The 19,633-nt window shown below is 42.3% G+C and overlaps 1 protein-coding gene across 1 annotated transcript in view; it reads right to left on the bottom strand.

Annotated features, from left to right (window-relative positions):
• The window catches only part of LOC139557506 (voltage-dependent L-type calcium channel subunit alpha-1D-like), a 41,671-nt gene that overhangs the window by 4,803 nt on the left and 17,235 nt on the right, over nt 1-19,633 (bottom strand). The window contains exons 3-35 of the mRNA XM_071372441.1: nt 18,042-18,181; nt 17,786-17,931; nt 17,532-17,684; nt 17,049-17,245; nt 16,409-16,512; nt 16,133-16,275; nt 15,942-16,007; nt 12,187-12,253; nt 12,072-12,098; nt 11,759-11,919; nt 11,323-11,548; nt 10,578-10,785; nt 10,342-10,462; nt 10,092-10,164; nt 9,889-9,949; nt 9,383-9,440; nt 9,188-9,281; nt 8,942-9,071; nt 8,595-8,654; nt 8,097-8,203; nt 6,699-6,786; nt 4,393-4,500; nt 4,245-4,297; nt 3,861-4,007; nt 3,567-3,768; nt 3,256-3,414; nt 1,873-1,983; nt 1,655-1,738; nt 1,174-1,180; nt 781-926; nt 600-665; nt 420-511; nt 77-236 (exon numbers count right to left, since the gene is read on the bottom strand). Of these exons, the coding sequence (XP_071228542.1) occupies nt 77-236; nt 420-511; nt 600-665; nt 781-926; nt 1,174-1,180; nt 1,655-1,738; nt 1,873-1,983; nt 3,256-3,414; nt 3,567-3,768; nt 3,861-4,007; nt 4,245-4,297; nt 4,393-4,500; nt 6,699-6,786; nt 8,097-8,203; nt 8,595-8,654; nt 8,942-9,071; nt 9,188-9,281; nt 9,383-9,440; nt 9,889-9,949; nt 10,092-10,164; nt 10,342-10,462; nt 10,578-10,785; nt 11,323-11,548; nt 11,759-11,919; nt 12,072-12,098; nt 12,187-12,253; nt 15,942-16,007; nt 16,133-16,275; nt 16,409-16,512; nt 17,049-17,245; nt 17,532-17,684; nt 17,786-17,931; nt 18,042-18,181 (3,765 nt within the window). The remainder of the gene's footprint in view (nt 1-76; nt 237-419; nt 512-599; nt 666-780; nt 927-1,173; nt 1,181-1,654; nt 1,739-1,872; nt 1,984-3,255; nt 3,415-3,566; nt 3,769-3,860; nt 4,008-4,244; nt 4,298-4,392; nt 4,501-6,698; nt 6,787-8,096; nt 8,204-8,594; nt 8,655-8,941; nt 9,072-9,187; nt 9,282-9,382; nt 9,441-9,888; nt 9,950-10,091; nt 10,165-10,341; nt 10,463-10,577; nt 10,786-11,322; nt 11,549-11,758; nt 11,920-12,071; nt 12,099-12,186; nt 12,254-15,941; nt 16,008-16,132; nt 16,276-16,408; nt 16,513-17,048; nt 17,246-17,531; nt 17,685-17,785; nt 17,932-18,041; nt 18,182-19,633) is intronic.

Below are 19,633 nucleotides of genomic sequence, written 5' to 3'. Positions count from 1 at the left end.
TCACATACAGATTTCCCCTCCTTCCTCTGACACCACCTCCTCCCTCCCTTCCTCTCTCCCTGCCTTGGCGTCTCACCAGGAAAGCGCAGAGCATGAAGAAGCTGATGAAGTAGATGTAGGCCAGGTTGCTGCCGCACATGCTCTCCTCCCCGGGCTCAAAGTCTGACTCAGGGTCACAGCGTCTCCCTGGCAATGCTGCCAACATGATCTCCTGCCACTGCTCTCCGGTTGCACACCTACAGGAACAGCACACACATTAGGACTGAGGAAAGTAAAGAAGACACAGGAGGAGAGGCTGCAGAGAAGAGAAAAGAAGAGAACAGAGGGGAAACAAAGAGTGGATAGCTACGGGAGAAAAGGAGAACGTGGTTGAGTTTCTACCTATTTACTATTTCTCTCTCTCTTCCTGCAGAGCTCACCTGAAGAGCAGTAGGACAGACATGAAGAAGGTCTGAAAGTTGTTGTTCCTGTTGATATGTGAGTTGTCATCTATAGCAATCTTTCCAAATGTCTGCAAAAGGTGTGAGCATAGGCCATATTGTCACCAGCTGCATTTTAAATACTTTTGAAGGGGATACAATACATGGGAGGAGACCCACCTGCATGCCGATCACAGCGTAGATGAAGAAGATCATAGCAATAAGGAGACCGACATATGGCAAGGCCTGTGAGAGGTAGAAACTTACATTTTATTTACAAAATATAAATCAAACGTCACTGTGCATGTCTGTCTGTCTCTCTGTTTGTTTGTCTTGACATCTGTCTGAGCATAACACTGACCTGGAGGGACTTGACAAAAGTCCAGAGGAGGGTTCGAATGCCCTCCCCTTTGCTGAGCAGCTTGACCAATCGCAAGACTCGGAACAAACGGAAGAATGTGATGGATACTTTTCCGCTTTCCTTCTTGGCCCCGGGTGGAGCTCCAGGTACGGCTACAGCTACAGCTGCGGCTTTGGCTGCGGCCTCGATGACCTGGAGAGAAACACAGAGGTTTCGGGAACAGAAGCTTGTTTTCACACAATTTATGGAGAGAGATTAAAGGAAATCATTTTTTGAAAGAGAGTGACAGAGAGAAAAAGAGAGGCAGAAAGAGAGAGAAGGTGAGAGATAGACACAGACAGACAGAGAGGAGAGAGTTGTGTCCCTGTCGTGGTCTTACTTCTCCATCCTCATCTCCTCCCTGAAATTGAAAAAAACAGAAAAATATACATTAGATACCATATATCAGAGCTCTCCAACCCTGTTCCTGCAGAGCTACCATTCTGTAGGTTTACATTCCAACTCTAATCTAGCGCAGCTGATTCTAATAATTAGCTGGTTGATATGATGAATCAGGTTAGTTATAATGAAGGTTGGAGCGAAAACCTACAGGAGGGTGGCTTTCCAGGAACAGGGCGGGAGAGCCCTGACATATATGAACATCCAACAGTTATTCTGACTGTAGCATACCCTACACAAGAGTATTATAAAGCAATGTGTTTGTTAAACTGACCTTGAGATGTTACAATGAATAACTGTACACAAATAGAGTTGCAGGTCTATCTTCCAAGCGTTTTCTAAGCATCACATGTTTCCCTAACGTAAAGAAATGGCTGAAGATGCAAGAGATGATGTAACATGAAGTAGTTAAAGGAGATACAGAGATAGTACTCACACTAAGCTCTGAGACCATGATGTCTAGCACACTGCCCACAACTATCAGAGCATCAAAGGTGTTCCAAGCATCAATGAAATATTGCTGGATATACAGACACACACAAACACAGTCAACAGCATGGAACATTAGAACATGGTATCGGAACATTAGAACATGGAACATTAGAACACAGTATTGATATCAAAATGTGTCCAGTGAAAGCCTGTTGAACTCACATGTGTTCTGAGAGCCAGTAGCTTGATGACCATCTCTATGGTAAATAGGGCTGTGAAGATCAAGTTGAGGATGTCCATCACAGAGTTGAATGTTTTAGACTGCTCATAATGCTGCAGGGCAATACATGTAAACAGTTTACAATCTTATTCCTGTTGTAAAATATACTGAACAAAAATGTAAACGCAACATGCAACAATTTCAAAGATTTTACTGAGTTACAGTTCATACAGTATAAGGAAATCAGTCAATTGAAATAAATTCATTAGGCCCTAATCTATGAATGTCACATGACTGGGAATACAGATATGCATCTGTTGGTCACAGATACCTTAAAAAAAAAAGTAGGGACGTTGATCAGAAAACCAGTCAGTATCTGGTGTGACCACCATTTCCCTCATGCAGCGTGACACATCTCCTTCACATATAATTGGACAGGCTGTTGATTGTGCCCTCTGGAATGTTGTCCCACTACTCTTCAATGGCTGTGCAAAGTTGCTGGGTATTGGCGGGAACTGGAGCACGCTTTCGTACATGTCAATCCAGAGCATCCCAAACATGTTCAATGGGTGACATGTCTGGTGTTTATGCAGGACATGGAAGAACTGGGACATTTTCAGCTTCCAGGAATTGTGTACAGATCCTTGCGGCATGGGGCCATGCATTATCAGGCTGAAACATGCGGGGATAGCGGCGGATGAATGGCACGACAATGGGCCTCAGGATCTCGTCACATTATCTCTGTGCATTCATATTGTCATTGATAAAATGCAATTCTGTTAGTTGTCCGTAGTTTGTGCTTGCCCATACCATAACCCCACCGCCACCATGGACCACTTAGTTCAAAGTTGACATCAGCAAACCGCTTGCCCACACAACACGATACACGTGGTCTACGTTTGTGAGGTCAGTTGGACCTACTGCCAAATTCTCTAAAACGATGTTGGAGGCGGAAAAATTAACATTCAATTCTCTGGTAACAGCTCTGGTGGACGTTCCTGCAGTCAGCATGCCAATTGCATGCTCCCTCAAAACTGTGGCATTGTGTTGTGTGACAAAACTGCACATTTTAGAGTGGCTTTTTATTGTCCCCAGGACAAGGTGCACCTGTGTAAGGATGTTTAATCAGCTTCTTGATATGCCACAACTATCAGGTAGATGGTTTATCTTGGCAAAGGAGAAATGCTCACTAACAGGGATGTAAATACATTTCTGCACTAAATTTGAGAGAAATAAGCTTTTTGTGTGCTTGGAAAATGCCTGGGATCTTTTATTTCAGCTCATGAAACATGGGACCAACACTTTACATGTTGCGTTTATATTTTGGTTCAATGTACATTATGCATACATTATTACTAGGTGTAGTTGAAACTGCAGTATTGTACCTGCACAGCCAAGGTGAGGGTGTTGAGAAGAATTAAGACAAACATGATGTACTCAAACTGGCTGGAGGCGATGATTTTCCAGAACTTTAGCTGGGATGGGTTTCTGGGAATGTAGATCTTGATGGGCTTGGCTTTCAGAGCGTACTGTACACATTGTCTCTGTGGAGGGCAGGACAGGAGACACAGGGAAGGTGGGAGGTGAAGTGATCACTCGCATTCTCAGTAGACTGAATGCCTTTCACATGATAAGGTACAGTAGCTTTGTGATTGTGATGAACGTCATAATAAGTTCATCAAGGAAAAGGACTAACTTGATTTTTGTTCAGTTCACAGTTTTTGAACTCAGATTCTCCCTGTTCACGGAACGTGATGATGACGAAGCCCACGAAGATGTTCATCATGAAGAAGGCGATGATGATGATGTAGATGATGAAGAATATGGAGATTTCCACACGGTAGTTGTAAATAGGGCCATGGTTTGCTGCATTGGCGTCGATGGCCTTGTACAGCAGCCTACGAGTTTATAATGGGAGAGATGAAAACAACAACTATAATATATAAACAAATAGTCATCATATGTACTAATGTGTGGTCTTGGTACTCACTGCGGCCAGCCTTCAAATGTAGACACAGTGAACAGGGCCAGCATGCCCTGCAGCACATTGTCAAAGTTGAATTCACTGTTTTGCCATTTCCTCTCTCTCACCATAGGATGATTCATATCACCGTCCTTATACACCACAAATGTTCCCCTAAAACACAAAACACACGCGCGCACACACACACACACACACACACACACACACACACACACACACACACACACACACACACACACACACACACACACACACACACACACACACACACACACACACACACACACAGCTATGCTTATTAGTAATCACATATACTGTAGTATGTCATGACAGGAATTTGAGTGAGGCATTGGCTAAAAGACAAATAAATGACAAAATATTAAGTCTTACATGCACTCATATGGAGTGTGTTTAGCTTCATCAGTGCAACTGTAGAATCTTCCCTGTAATACACAGAGCAGAAAAACACATGGCTTTATAATGAGGAGACAACATACAGAGTATTTTCAAAGTACTGCTAAAAGCAATGACCAAGTACCTTGAAGAGCTGCACTCCAATACAAGCAAACATGAACTGGAGGAGCGTTGTGACGATCAAGATGTTTCCGATTGTTTTGATTGCCACAAACACGCACTGTACTACATTCTGCCAACAAAAGCAGAGACAAGACCACGTTTGCAGTTACAGTCGGAAGTTTACACACACCATAGCCAAATACATTTAAACTCAGTTTTATACAATTCCTGACATTTAATCCTAGTAACAATTCCCTGTCTTAGGTCAGTTAGGATCACCACTTTATTTTAAGAATGTAAAATGTCAGAATAGTAGTAGAGAGAATGATTTATTTCAGCTTTTATTTCATTCATCACATTCCCAGTGGGTCAGAAGTTTACATACACTCAATTAGTATTTTGTTGCATTGCCTTTAAATTGTTTAACTTGGGTCAAACATTGCGGGTAGCCTTCCACAAGGTTCCCACAATAAACTCATTTTGGCCTATTCCTCCTGACAGAGCTGGTGTAACCGAGTCTGGTTTGTAGGCCTCCTTGATCGCACACGCTTTTTCAGTTCTGCCCACACATTTTCTATAGGATTGAGGTCAGGGCTTTGTGATGGCCACCCCAATACCTGGACTTTGTTGTCCTTAAGCCATTTTGCCACAACTTTGGAAGTATGCTTGGGATCATTGTCCATTTGGAAGACCCATTTGCGACCAAGCTTGAACTTCCTGACTGATGTCTTGAGATGTTGCTTCAATATATCCACATCATTTTCCTTCCTCCTGATACCATCTATTTTGTGAAGTGCACCATTACCACCTGCAGCAAAGAACCCCCACAACATGATGCTGCCACCCCCATGCTTCGGCTTGCAAGCCTCCCTGCTTTTCCTCCAAACATAACAATGGTCATTATGGCCAAACAGTTCTATTTTTGTTTCATCAGACCAGAGGACATTTCTCCAAAAAGTACGACCTTTGTCCCCATGTGCAGTTGCAAACCGTAGTCTGGCTTTTTTAATGGCGGTTTTGGAGCAGTGGCTTCTTCCTTGCTGAGCGGCCTATCATGTTATGTTGATATAAGACTCGTTTTACTGTGGATATAGATACTTTTGTACCCATTTCCTCCAGCATCTTCACAACGTCCTTTGCTGTTGTTCTGGGATTGATTTGCACTTTTCGCACCAAAGTACGTTCATCTCTAGGAGACAGAACGTGTCTCCTTCCTCAGAGGTATGACGGCTGCGTGGTCCCATGGTGTTTATACTTGCGTACTATTGTTTGTACAGATGAACGTGGTACCTTCAGGCGTTTGGAAATTGCTCCCAAGGATGAACCAAACTTGTGGAGGTCCACAATTTTTTTCTGAGGTCTTGGCTGATTTATTTTGATTTTCCCATGATATCAAGCAAAGAGGCACTGAGTTTGAAGGTAGGTCTTGTTATACATCCACAGGTACACCTCCAATTGACTCAAAGTATGTAAATTAGCCTATCAGAAACTTCTAAAGCCATGACATCATTTTCTGGAATTTTCCAAGCTGTTTAAAGGCACAGTGTTATGAATTTTATGAATAATGACTAAATGATGTATACATTTAACGTAGAACTATAACTAATTGAATTCTACCCTGTTTTTCTGTATTGATAAATAATGTTAGTCAATAAGAAAGAGGTTATGTAGCATGTACATGGGAAGAGAGGAAGGTATGTGTGTGCCTAAAGAAAACTCTGGGGAGATAAGATAGGACATGGAGAGCTGGAACTCTCCATGTCTTATGTGTGGTATGTGTGGTAATAAACTTTGTTGAGACTCCAGGAGAAGAAGAGAGAATCCAAAGTTTAGTGTGTATGTATGTGCGTAGGTTAAGAGAATATTATAAAAGGGACGTTTTTGTATATGCACAGCAGATCTCTCGTGAATAAACATTGCTGACAATTGTGCACTGGACTCTGTCTGTTTCATTTCAATGAGAACCTTACAAATTCTTAGTAACAGACAGAGTAGTTTAAGTGACGTTCAGTTTATGAACATTGAGAAAGATATTCTCTTAACACACAGTCAACTTAATGTATGTAAACTTCTGACCCACTGGAATTGTGAAACAGTGAATTATAAGTGAAATAATCTGTCTGTAAACAATTGTTGGAACAATTACTTGTGTCATGCACAAAGTAGATGTCCTAACCGACTTGCCAAAACTATAGTTTGTTAACAAGAAATTTGTGGAGTGGTTGAAAAATGAGTTTTAATGACTCCAACCTAAGTGTATGTAAACTTCTGACTTCAATTGTATTTGAGAGAGCGAGAGAGAGGTGGTCAAAGTGTTCAAACGATTACCTTGAGTCCTTTGGCTCTGTTGATTGCTCGAAGAGGCCTGAGCACTTTGAGTACCCTGAAAATCTTGACCACAGAGATAGCGCTGGAACTGAGAATATAAGAGAGGCAGATAAGAGTGTGAGAATGAATCACAAAGACCTGTTCTTGTCTGACCAGCAGAGAGTGCTGTTACAGTATTATGTCAATATAACACATCCACACACTGACAGCTGATCAAATCTTACATCCATCTGCATAGCTAGCTAACTACCTTGTGATGGCCTTTGATCCAATGGTCCATTGAAAAGCATGGTACAGCTCCAGTATTTTCGACCAACCTTTACTTGCCGATACTTTTCATAACTCCTGTTTCGGAATGCACCAGTGTCTCTCTTTTCCAGTTGCAGGTGAAACTCCAAAAAACAGAATATTCAGAGAAATATTAAATCCACTTCTTGCACCTCGAGAGGAGGTTCCTCACCATCTTAGTTGCCGGACATCTGGCATTTTACAACATCTTCGTCATTTCTAAGCAATGTGGCAGTAGCCACATGAAGAAGATGATGACAGCACATCACGCAGAGCGACTCAAACAACACAAACAAATATTTACACACATGTGAAAGGCCATTTCTCACTCGATACCAGGGTTGAGGAGTAACTGATTACATGTACATGCAATCAGTTACATTTAATACGATTACAAAAACTGTAACCAGTTACATTACCAGCAAAGATATTGTAATCAGATTACAGATACTAGATGATTACTTCTTGCATTACTTTTAAATTCAGAGAAGATGTTTGCGAAAAAATACATTGTGTCATCTTTCTGTTTTCTCAATGACATTCATTTCAGCATTGAAAAAAGGCACAAGTTTCAGTTTAATCCACCTGAGTGAGTCTGGATACAAGTCAGAGACCACTATGATGACGCACCAAATACGTTTCATGGATCAATTTTATCAATTTATCAAATTAATTTTACATTTTATTAGTTGTATGTTTTCTTCTAATGCCTCTTAAGGGGAAAGTAATCCAAAAGCAACTTAAAGTAATCATATTAAGTTACTGAGTTTGGGTAATCCAAATGTTCCATTACTGATTACAATTTTGGACAGGTAACTAGTAACTGCAACAGATTACATTTAGAAAGTAACCTACCCAACCCTGCTCGATAGAAAAAGTGGATTTAATATTTTTCTGAATATTCTCTGGTTTTTGGAGTTCCACCTGCAACTGGAAACAGAAGGTTAAAAGACACCAGAGCCATTCAAATAATAAAGGCAGTATTGGCAAGTAAAGGTTGGTTGAAAGTTATTGTACCATTTTGTCAATGGACCCCCTGCTTCACCTCAGGCACAAGCTTTAAAGCTGGAGGTTCGAGCCTGCTGGGCTAACATTCTGACAGATACTCACTGGAGGAAGAAGGACGCGAGCGACACACTGACAACCAGTAGGTCCAGAAGGTTAAAGGCATTCCTACAGAACGATCCGGGATGAAGGAACGCACCGAAAACTGTCACCTAGAGAGGGAGAAAAATCACAAGAGTTAAGGGGGATTCTAAATGGCACTAACAATGCCATGTGTACGACTATATATGTTTACAGATAGACATAAAGCTCAGTGGAGGCTGGTGGGAGGAGCGATAGGAGGATGGGCTCATAGTAATGGCTGGAATGGAATGAATGAAATGGAGTCAAACATGTGGTTTCCATATGTTTGAAGTGTTTGATACCGTTCTATTGATTCCATTCCAGCCATTACAATGAGCCTGTTCTGCTATAGCTCCTCCCACCATCCCCCACTGATACAGCCACTGCCAGCAGGAAAGATAGCCTATGCAGAACATTGTCAATTCACAATGAAGGAACATTCCAAAATGAAGTATATATTCATATTTGGTCATATTTTACCTTCAATATAATTTCCACAGTGAATATGGAGGTGAATGCATAGTCAGCATAGCCAAGCATCTGAGGATAGACAAGATATCCTAAGTCAGGATTATGACAGCCATATTGAAACACTATTTGGTGGTGGCCGGTGTAAGGTGAGTGAGTATGAGAACAGTAGTTTTGGTTGAAACTGTTGAGCAGTGGCGGTAGATGTATGGCAGAGTTGAGTGAGAGTGTGAACAGTCGAATCAATGACAGTTATATATTGATTGGGCAGTAGTTTGTGTTTGGTTGTGAGGTCGGGACTGACTGTTGGCTGAGGAGATATCTAGAGGCTCTTTAGTTTCTTTGTTTGTTTGCCTTACGTTGTTCCTAAAGGAGTGAGCTCTGATTGGATCCTCAGCAGCCAGAGAAATGCTACTGGCGATGATGAAGACAAGGATGAGGTTGGTGAAGTAGGAGTGGTGGATGAGGTTGTGACAGGCCACTCGGAGGCTGAGGGGAGAGGAGAGAACATGCAAATTATATGGGTGCTCTGAAATGGCACACAATCCCCTATATAGTGTACTACTTTTGACCAGGGCCCATAGGGCTCTATGGCTGTGACTTACCAGTTTCTCTTTCCAAGAATGAAGAAGGAGCTACCATCTGGAATGGGTTCAATCTTCTCTTTTGGAGCGGATTCAGGCTTCACAGGCATAATTCCTAGAGAGAGAGGGGAGTTGATCAGATCAGCAGATTTAGATAACAATTCATGTGTCACAGTCTGATGAGAAACCATCTGAGGTATATGGAACAACACTTACCCTCCAGACCCTCAATGGCTCTCAACTCCTCATTCTCCTCCCAGTCATCCATCTCATTCTGCACAAGGAAAGAGTGAGCAAAAGAAATGCAAACATGAGATAATTGTTTATCTTTAAAACACAGGATCACAGGCCGTGACCGGGAGTCGCATATGGCGGTGCGCAATTGGCCCAGCATTGTCCGGTTTAGAGGAGGGTTTGGCCAGGAGGGCTCTAGCGACTCGTGGCGGGCCAGACGCCTGCAGGATGACTTCGGTCGTCAGTTGAACAGCGTTTTCTCCGACACATTGGTGCAGCTGGCTTCCGGGTTAAGCAAGAGAGTGTTAAGAAGTGCGGCTTGGCGGGTCATGTTTCGGGGGACGCATGACTCGACCTTCGCCTCTCCCGAGCCCGTTGGGGAATTGCAGCGATGAGACAAGATCGTAATCACGAAAAAGGGGGTGAATAATAAAATCAAAAAATAATAATTGTGTATTGGTACCCTGAAACAACATCTAGGTACATACCGCTGCATCTTCCTCTTTGTCTTCGTCATCGTCCCAGTCCTCTTCCTCCTCCTTTTTCTCTCTGCAAAACCATTCATTCAGCACTTGGTCTTTGTTCACCATCTACATATCATCTTTATTACTGATGCTACTTAGCGATGTCCAGTACTAAGCCCAGACCATCAAATTATACCTTTTCTTTGTCTGCCTTTTGTGATACTTACTCTACTTTCTTTTTTCCACCATCTCCTGCCAAGTTGTCCACAGCGATAGCCAAGAAGACATTGAGCAGGATATCTGATCAAGAGATATTAAGGAACTGATCAAGAGCTTGAGAACATCAGTGAATACAGATCAGTACAGTCTGTATCTTCTAGAGTACCTCTTGATAGAGGTTTGTGTACATTGAATGGCTTTGTACAAATGTGGATTATGGAATAACAAACACTCTGTCTTGGTAAACAGAAAGGATACAGTTACCGACAACAAAGAGGGAGACAAAGTAGATGCACACGATCATCTGTGGGAAGACTGGCCCGCCATAAGCCATGATCCCATCATACATCACTGCATTCCAGTCCTCTCCTGTAAGGATCTACAGAGGAAAAAGGTAGAGAGAGAGAGGGAGAGACAGACAGAAAGAGGGGGTCTGTAAGGAAAAGCACATGCAATGTGATTGTAGTGTGAAGGGTATTAGAAGTATAAGTCACCTGGAAGCAGGTGAGCAGGGCCTGGGGGAAAGTGTCAAATGTGCTCCTCTTCATCTGAGTCTCATCAAAGTTGAATTTACCCCCAAACAGCTGCATACCCAGCAGGGAGAAGATGATTAGGAAGAGGAAGAGCAGAAGCAGTAGAGAGCAGATAGCCTTCATGGAGTTGAGCAGCGAATTGACCAGGTTTGACAGGGCTGCCCAGTGCCTAAACAGGAGACAGATGGTTTCAGTGTTTGAGGGTAAAGAATCAAGGTATGCAGTACCCTTCCATATGGAATTCATGCATGCAAAGCATTTAATCAATTGCAGAGTGACATTTCAGATAGTTCCTTCAGAAGTACATTTGATTTGCATAGCAGCGTATTCTGGAAAGATCTGGGACCAGTCTAGCAAGACAACACAAACAGATCTGGGACCAGTCTAGCAAGACAACACAAACAGATCTGGGACCAAGCTAGCAAGACAACACAAAACAGATCTGGGACCAAGCTAGCAAGACAACACAAACAGATCTGAGACCAAGCTAGCAAGACAACACAAACAGATCTGGAATCAAGCTAGCAAGACAGTACAAACAGATCTGGGACCAAGCTAGCAAGACAACACACACAGATCTGAGACCAAGCTAGCAAGACAACACAAACAGATCTGGGACCAAGCTAGCAAGACAACACACACAGATCTGGGACCAAGCTTGCAAGACAGCACAAACAGATCTGAGACCAGGCCAGCAGTTACCTACCGTGTCACTTTGAACACCCTGAGCAGGCGGACGCAGCGCAGCACAGAGATGCCGATGGGAGGGATGATCTGCAACTCAACCAGGACCGTCTCCAGGATGCCACCACACACCACAAAGCAGTCGAAGCGGTTAAACAGAGCCAAGAAGTGGATCTGGAAACCAAAACTGTACATCTTCAACAGCATCTCCAGCGTGAACAACATCAACAGGATCTTATTGGCCCGCTCTGAAGGAAAGACAGAGAAAATGAAGGTTATTTATTTATTGTTCCTGATGTCTATGTCACCATTTCAACCTGCTGAATTAGAGAGAAAATGACCCAGAGAAAAAGAGAGAGGGGAGGAGGACGTAGAAATAAATAGAAAAGAACAGATACAGGTAGGTGAAGACAGAAAGTAGAACAGACAGAGATGTAGAGAGGAGAGTGGATCCTGACCCTGCATCTCGGTGAGCCACTTGGGCTGGCCGTAGTGTTCAGAGGCGCTGGCTGCAGTGTTGAGAAAAACCAGAAGAAGCACCAGCCAATAGAAGTTCTGGGATTTGACTGCTACACGACAGTTTTTCCGAAAGGCGTGGTTCAGTTGGCATAGCTGGTCACTGAGTGAAGAGAGAATCAGTAGACACGTTATATGAGGAGCGGAAGGGTCAGAAACAGGCTTTGTCAAAAGTCTGTAGTGTAGTGTACACTTTTTTTAAAAACTGAAAATAAAACATTGTGTATATTCTTAGAGGTATCCTGCTCAACTTACCAGAAACTGTTGGCCATCATTTTAGCCCTACAAAAAAGGAGGAAGAACCATTAAAATATCACCATTGATAACAATGACAAATTAACAAAAAATGTACATTTGTTTATTTCCTTACATTAGAGATGCGCAGCAGCCATTGTCGTCATCTAAATATGCTCCAAATTCAGAGTCTGAATCCGATTCTGTTGAACACAGAGCCATAGATTCGATTTTTTGTTGTTGTTGTTTTTATTAGGATCTTCATTAGTCTTACTAGGGTCCGACACATAACGAAAAAGAACAGGCAAAAGACTTTACAATTTCTATACATTTAAAAACATGAACATGTAGTGTACTTGTGTGTGCGTGTGTATGCATCTATCAGTTAAACATACAGTGCATTGGGAAAGTATTTAGACCCCTTGACATTTTCCACATTTTGTTACCTTACAGCCTTACTCAAAATTATTATATATTTTAAATCTCATCAATCTACACACAATACCCAATAATGAGAAAGATTTAAAAATATATATTTTTGCAAGTTAATAAAAAATAAAATAAATAAATAACTATGTATTCAGACCCTTTACTATGAGACTCGAAATTGAGCTCAGGTGCATCCTGTTTCCATTGATTACCCTTGAGATGTTTCTACAACTTGATTGGAGTCCATCTGTGGTAAATTCAATTGATTGGACATGATTTGGAAAGGCACACACCTGTCTATGTAAGGTCCCACAGTTGACAGTGCATGTTAGAGCAAAAACCAAGCCATGAGGTCAAAGGAATTGTCCATAGAGCTCCAAGACGGGATTGTGTCGAGGCACAGAAGCATTGAAGGTCCCCAAGAACACAGTGGCCTCCATCATTCTTAGATGGAAGAAACACCAAGACTCCACAGAGGAACTCTGGAGTTCTGTTAGAGTGACCATCGGGTTCTTGCCCGGCCAAACTGAGCATCGGGGGAGAAGGGCCTTGGCCATGGAGGTGAATAAGAACCCGATGGTCACTCTAACAGAACTCCAGAGTTCCTCTGTGGAGATGGGAGAACATTCTAGAAGGACAACCATCTCTGCAGAACTCCACCAATCAGGCCTTTATGGTAGAGTGGCCAGACAGAAGCCACTCCCAGTAAAAGGAACATGACAGCCCACTTGGAGCTTGCCAAAAGGCACCGAAAGAACTCTCAGGCCATGAGAAACAAGATTCTCTGGTCTGATGAAACCAAGATTGAACTCTTTGGCCTGAATGCCAAGCGTCAAGTCTGGAGGAAACCTGGCATCCTCCCTATGGTGAAGCATGGTGCTGGTAGCATCATGCCGTGGAGATGTTTTTCAGTGGCAGGGACTGGGCGACTAGTCAGGATTGAGGATAAGATGAACGGAGGATCCTTAATGAAAATCTGCTCCAGAGTGCTAAGGACCTCAGACTCAGACTCCCACCCGTAGCACGCGCTCCAGCAGGTATATTTCACTGGTCATCCCCAAAGCCAACTCCTCCTTTGGCCGCCTTTGCTTCCAGTTCTCTGCTGCCAATGACTGGAACGAATTGCAAAAATCGCTGAAGTTGGAGACTTATATCTCCCTCACTAACTTTAAGCGTCAGCTGTCAGAGCAGCCTACCGATCGCTGCAGCTGTACATAGCCCATCTGTAAATAGCCCATCCATCCAACTACCTACCTCATCCACATATTTGTTTTTGTTTTTCTGCTCTTTTGCACACCAGTATTTCTACTTGCACATCCTCATCTGCACATATCACTCCAGTGTAAATTGCTAAATTGTAATTATTTCGCCACTATTAGCCTAATTATTGCCTTTCCTCCTTACTTAATTTGCACACACTGTATACAGATTTTCTATTGTGTTATTGACTATACGTTTGTTTATCCCATGTGTAACTGTGTTGTTTTTGTCGCACTACTTTGCTTTATCTTGGCCAGGTTGCAGTTGTAAATGACAACTTGTTCTCAACTGGCCTACCTGGTTAAATAAAGGTGAAAAAATATATATATAATAATAAACTCTGGTGAAGATTCACCTTCCAACAGGACAATGCAGAAGTGGCTTTGGGACAAGTCTCTAAATGTCTTTGAGTTGGCCCAGCCAGAGCCCTGACTTGAACCCGATCGAACATCTCTGGAGAGACCTGAAAATAGCTGTGCAGCAACGCTCCTCCTCCTACCTTACAGAGCTTGAGAGGATCTGCAGAGAAGAATGGGAAAAACACCCAAATACAGGTGTTCCAAGCTTGTAGCGTCATACCCAAGAAGACTTGAGGCGGTAATTGCTACCAAAGATGCTTCAACAAAGTACTGAGTAAAGGGTCTGAATACTAATGTAAATGTTATATTTCAGTTTTTATATTTATATAAATTAAAAAAGTAAAGTGGTCTGAATACTTTCCGAATGCACTGTACATGTCAATACATTCACACAAAAAGTAGGTCACATAAGGGAAAGGCATTGTGCCGAGAGGTGTTGCTTTATTTGTTAAAAAAAAGAAAAAGTTTTGCGGTTCACTTGCGCTATATGAGATGGAAGGGAGCTCCATCCAATCATGGCTCTATATAGTACTGTACGTTTCCTTGAATTTGTTCTGGACCTGGGGACTGTGAAAAGACCGCTGGAGGCATGTCTGGTAGGGTAAGTGTGTGTGTCAATCATGTGTGTAAGTTTACTATGCAAACAATTTGGAATTAATGTTTCTTATTTAAAAAAGCAGTCAGTCTTTCCTCAACTCTTTGCCAAGAGGGACTGGCATGCATAATATTGATATTAGCCCTCTGATTGCAATGAAGAGCAAAACGTGCAGCTTTGTTCTGGGCCAGCTGCAACTTAACTGGGTCCTTCTTTGTAGCAATTGACCATATGACTGGACAATAATCAAAATAAGATCAAACTAGAGCCTGCAGGACTTGCTTTGTGGAGTGTGGTGTCAAAAAGCAGAGTATCTCTTTATCACACACAGTTCTCTCCCCATCTTTACAACCATTGAATCAATATGTTTTGACCATGACAGTTTACAATCTAAGGTAACACCAAGTAATTTAGTCTCCTCAACTTGCTTAACAGCCACACCATTCATTACCTGATTCAGCTGAGGTCTAGAACTTAGGGAATGATTTGAACCAAATACAATGCTCTTAGTTCCAGAGATGTTTAGGATCAGTTTATTACTGCCCACCCATTCTAAAACTGACTGCAACTCTTTGTTTATGGTTGTAGTGAATTCACTAGCAGTGGTTGCTGACGCGTATAGAGTTGAATTATCAGCATGCATGGACACACAGGCTTTATTTAATGCCAGTGGCTGGTCATTGGTAAAAATAGAAAAGAGTAGAGGGCCAAGAGAGCTGCCCTGTAGTACACCCCACTTTACATGTTTAACATTCGAGAAGCTTCCATTACAGGAACCCCTCTGTGTTCTATTATATAGATAGCTCTGAATCTACAATATGGCAGGTTGAAAAGCCATATATAAAAGCCAACAGTAAAGCTCCCTCAATCTTCTTATTATAAATTTCTTTCAACCAATCATCTGTAATTTGTGTCAGTGCAGTACATGTTGAGTGCTCTTCTCTATAAGCATGCTGAAAGTCTGTAGTTAATTTGTTTACAGAGAAATAGCATTGTATTTGGTCAAACACAATTTTTGTCCAATAGTTTGCTAAGAGCTGGCAGCAAGCTGTTAGCAGAATGACTTTGGCTTCCCTCCAGGCCTGAGGACAAACACTTTCCTCTAGGCTCAGATTAATGATATGACAGATAGGAGTGGCTATAGAGTCAGCTACCATCCTCATTAGCTTTCCATCTAAGATTAGAGAGAGTCAATTAGTACAAATACACAGACAGTAACAGTGAGAAGAGGGTGACAGGTTATCATACCTCCGTCCTCGCTGTGTTTATACCAGCCAAACTTCTTCATCATTTTCTTCTTGGCAACAGCAGCACCTTATTAGGAGACACAAAGGTAGAATATATAGGTGCGAGGCTGTGTTTGTGTGTGGGTACAGTTATATGTTTGTATGTATGTGTGTGTGTGTGTGTGTCTCTCTTAGGCAGTCAGTTAACCATACGTTTGTTTCCTTCCTCATCCACATCCTCGGCCTCGATGAGCCAGTCCATGTAGCCACACATATCCTCCTCCATCTGCTTCTTATTCTGGGCGTCCTGCAGCTCTCCACGAGCCACAGCCTTCTCTCTTTCCTTGGAGAACTCTCTGTACACACAGACATGCACGCATTTACGCACACACACATATAGAGGGTCATTACACAACCTACACTCGGACAAAGCCTTCACACACAAATCTAAAACAAGACAAACATATACACACACTTCAACTCACTCACCCGCTCAACACTCCCAATACAAGGTTGAGTACGAAAAACGAGCCAAAGATGACCAGAGAGACAAAGTAGACCCAGGGCATCTCAAAGCCAATTGCATCATTCATCTGCAGGAATGCAGAGAGAGAGAGAGAGAGATAGAGGGAGATGAAGCATCATTAATCAGACACTGCACACAGGGTACAGATGTCAATTCAACTTATATTCCACGTTGGTTGATTTAAGCAGTGTACCCAGTGGGTGGTGTTCCATATTTATATGAAGATAGAGAATTTGATCAGAGGAGGACAGACGTCGGATCTTAATTTGAGCCAGTTTGCTACAGCGTGAAAATAATCCTGCAGCAACAGGAAATGTGAATTATTAGGTGGATTAGAATGCATTTTGCAGGGATTGATACATTTTCCGAAAGGGAAGACTGAAATGTCAAAGTGGAAATTACAAACTTCAGAAGCCTCAAATACACTACAAGTTAAGATCCTAAAAGGAAAAAAAAAGGACTAGTGTGCATCTGAAATGGAACTATTTTTCCTATGTAGTGTACTACTTTGGACTAGAGTCCACAATGTCCACAGCTTTCTGGTCAAAAGTAACGCACTATAGGGAATAGGGTACCATTTATAAAAATGAAGTCTGATGTTACCCAGTAGAGCACATCGGTCCAGCCCTCCATGGTGATACACTGGAACACAGTCAACATGGCAAAAAATATGTTGTCGAAGTTGGTGATCCCACCGTTAGGCCCCTCCCACGGTCCTCTGCACTCTGTCCCATTGCCAACACATTCCCGCCCGTTTCCAGCAAATGCACACGGTGTGGGGTCATCATCCACGTTCAGTTCTGGGAGAGAGGACAACATGGGGAGGTCAATTATCGTGACAAATATATTTGTCTTCGTAAAAAGATGAATTCCAGGCTTCCAAAGCATTAATTGATAACAAACTTCTACAGTATGTAAATAACTTGTTTTTCCCCAGTCTGTGTACAATGACTGTGTGTACAATGACAGTAACATTGTTATATAGTGTTTGAATGTGTATGTACAGTATTGAGCAGTGTATATGTATATAAGTATTATTATTATTATTATATTATTATTATTCTGTTGTAAAAGTGGAGTCTGTACCTGTGCCCACGTAGAAACAGGTCTTGTGCATCCTGCCGAGGAAGAGCTCCAGGCCGATGATGGCATAGATGATGATGACAAACATGACCAGCAGACCAATGTGCAGCAGGGGAACCATGGCTTTCATGATGGAGTTCAAGACAATCTGGAGACCTGGACACACACACACACAAACACAGCAGAGAGTTTTACTGAAACACACACACACACAAACACAGCAGAGAGGGGTTTTACTGAAACACACACAAACTTACTCGGCACTCCAGACACCAGCCTAAGGGGTCGCAGCACCCTAAAGGCTCTAAGAGCTTTGACATCCAGTCCTCCTGGTTTGCCTGCTGCATGATGGGAATCTCCAGGCTTGTGGTCAGCCGTCCCCTCAGCAACCACACTGAACAACCTGCAACAACAGCCACACAACAATCAGTCAGCACACAACAATACAGCAAAAACACCATAAATAGAAAGAAGGGGGTAACAGAAGTGGAATGGAGACATGAGCTAGCATACCCGACGACGACGATGACAAAATCAAGCAAATTCCAGCCACTGCGGATGTAGGCGCTGGGGTGCATAACCAAGCCATAGGCCAGGATCTTAGTGAAGGTCTCAATGGTAAAGATAACTAGGAAGATGTACTCTACTTGTTCCTGCACTCACAGAGAGGAAGAAGATGGCATGGTCAAATACACATACTTCTAATTTGTCTGTGTACTGTAATCAGTCAAGAGCAAAGACAGATGTTGGGAAAATTAGGTAAAGACAATTTACAAGATGTCTGTGGAAGTTCATTATGCAGGGTTAATATGCAACTAATATCCTAATGAATATATTATATGTAGGGATGTATTGTTTTAATGTTGATATACACTACCGGTCAAAGGTTTTAAAACACCTTCTCATTCAATGGATTTTCTTTATTTTTAATATTTTCTACATTGTAGAATAAAAGTGAAGACATTAAAACTATTAAATAACACAAATAGAATCATGTAGTACCAAAAAAGTCTTAAACATATTCTTCAAATAGCCACCCTTTGCCTTGATGACAGCTTTTTAAATTCTTGGCATTCTCTCAACCAGCTTCACCTGGAATGCTTTTACAACAGTCTTGAAGGAGTTCCCACATATGCTGAGCACTTGTTGGCTGCTTTTTCTTCACTCTGCGGTTCGACTCATCCCAAACCATCTCAATTTGGTTGAGGTCGGGTGATTGTGGAGGCCAGGTCATCTGATGCTCCACTCCATCACTCTCCTTCTTCGTAAAATAGCCCTTACACGGCCTGGAGGTGTGTAGCGGCATTGTCCTGTTGAAAAACAAATGATAGTCCCATTAAGCCCAAAGCAGATGGGATGGCGTATCGCTGCATAATGCTGTGTTAGCCATGCTGGTTAAGTGTGCCTTGAATTGTAAATAAATCACAGTGTCACTAGCAAAGCACCCCCACACCATAACACCTCCTTCTCCATGCTTTATGATGGAAAATACACATGCGGAGACCATCCGTTCATCCACTCCGCATCTCACGAAGACATGGCGGTTGGAAACAAAAATCTCCAATTTGGACTCCAGACCAAAGGACAAATTTCCACCGGTCTAATGTCCATCGCTCGTGTTTCTTGGCCAAAGCGAGTCTCTTCTTATTATTGGTGTCCTTTAGTGGTGGTTTCTTTGCAGAAATTCGACCATGAAGGCCTGATTCACACAGTCTCCTCTGAACAGTTGATGTTGAGATGTGTCTGTTACTTGAAGTCTGAAGCATTTATTTGGGCTGCAATTTCTGAGGCTGGTAACTCTAATGAATTTATCTTCTGCAGCAGAGGTAACTCTGGGTCTTCCATTCCTGTGGCGGTCCTCATAGGAGCCAGTTTCTTTATAGAGCTTGATGGTTTTTGCGACTGCACTTGAAGAAACTTTCAAAGTTCTTAAAATGTTCCGGATTGACTGACCTTCATGTCTTTAAGTAATGATGGACTGTCATTTCTCTTTGCTTCTTTGAGCTGTTCTTGCCATAATATGGACTTCGTCTTTTACCAAATAGGGCTATCTTCTGTATACCCCCCTTACCTTGTCACAACACAACTGATTGGCTCAAAAGCAT

Source organism: Salvelinus alpinus, chromosome 28 (assembly GCF_045679555.1).
Source record: "Salvelinus alpinus chromosome 28, SLU_Salpinus.1, whole genome shotgun sequence".
Taxonomy (NCBI): domain Eukaryota; kingdom Metazoa; phylum Chordata; class Actinopteri; order Salmoniformes; family Salmonidae; genus Salvelinus; species Salvelinus alpinus.
The sequence above is the reverse complement of the archived record's forward strand: the minus strand, read 5'-3'. Positions and strand labels throughout refer to the sequence as shown.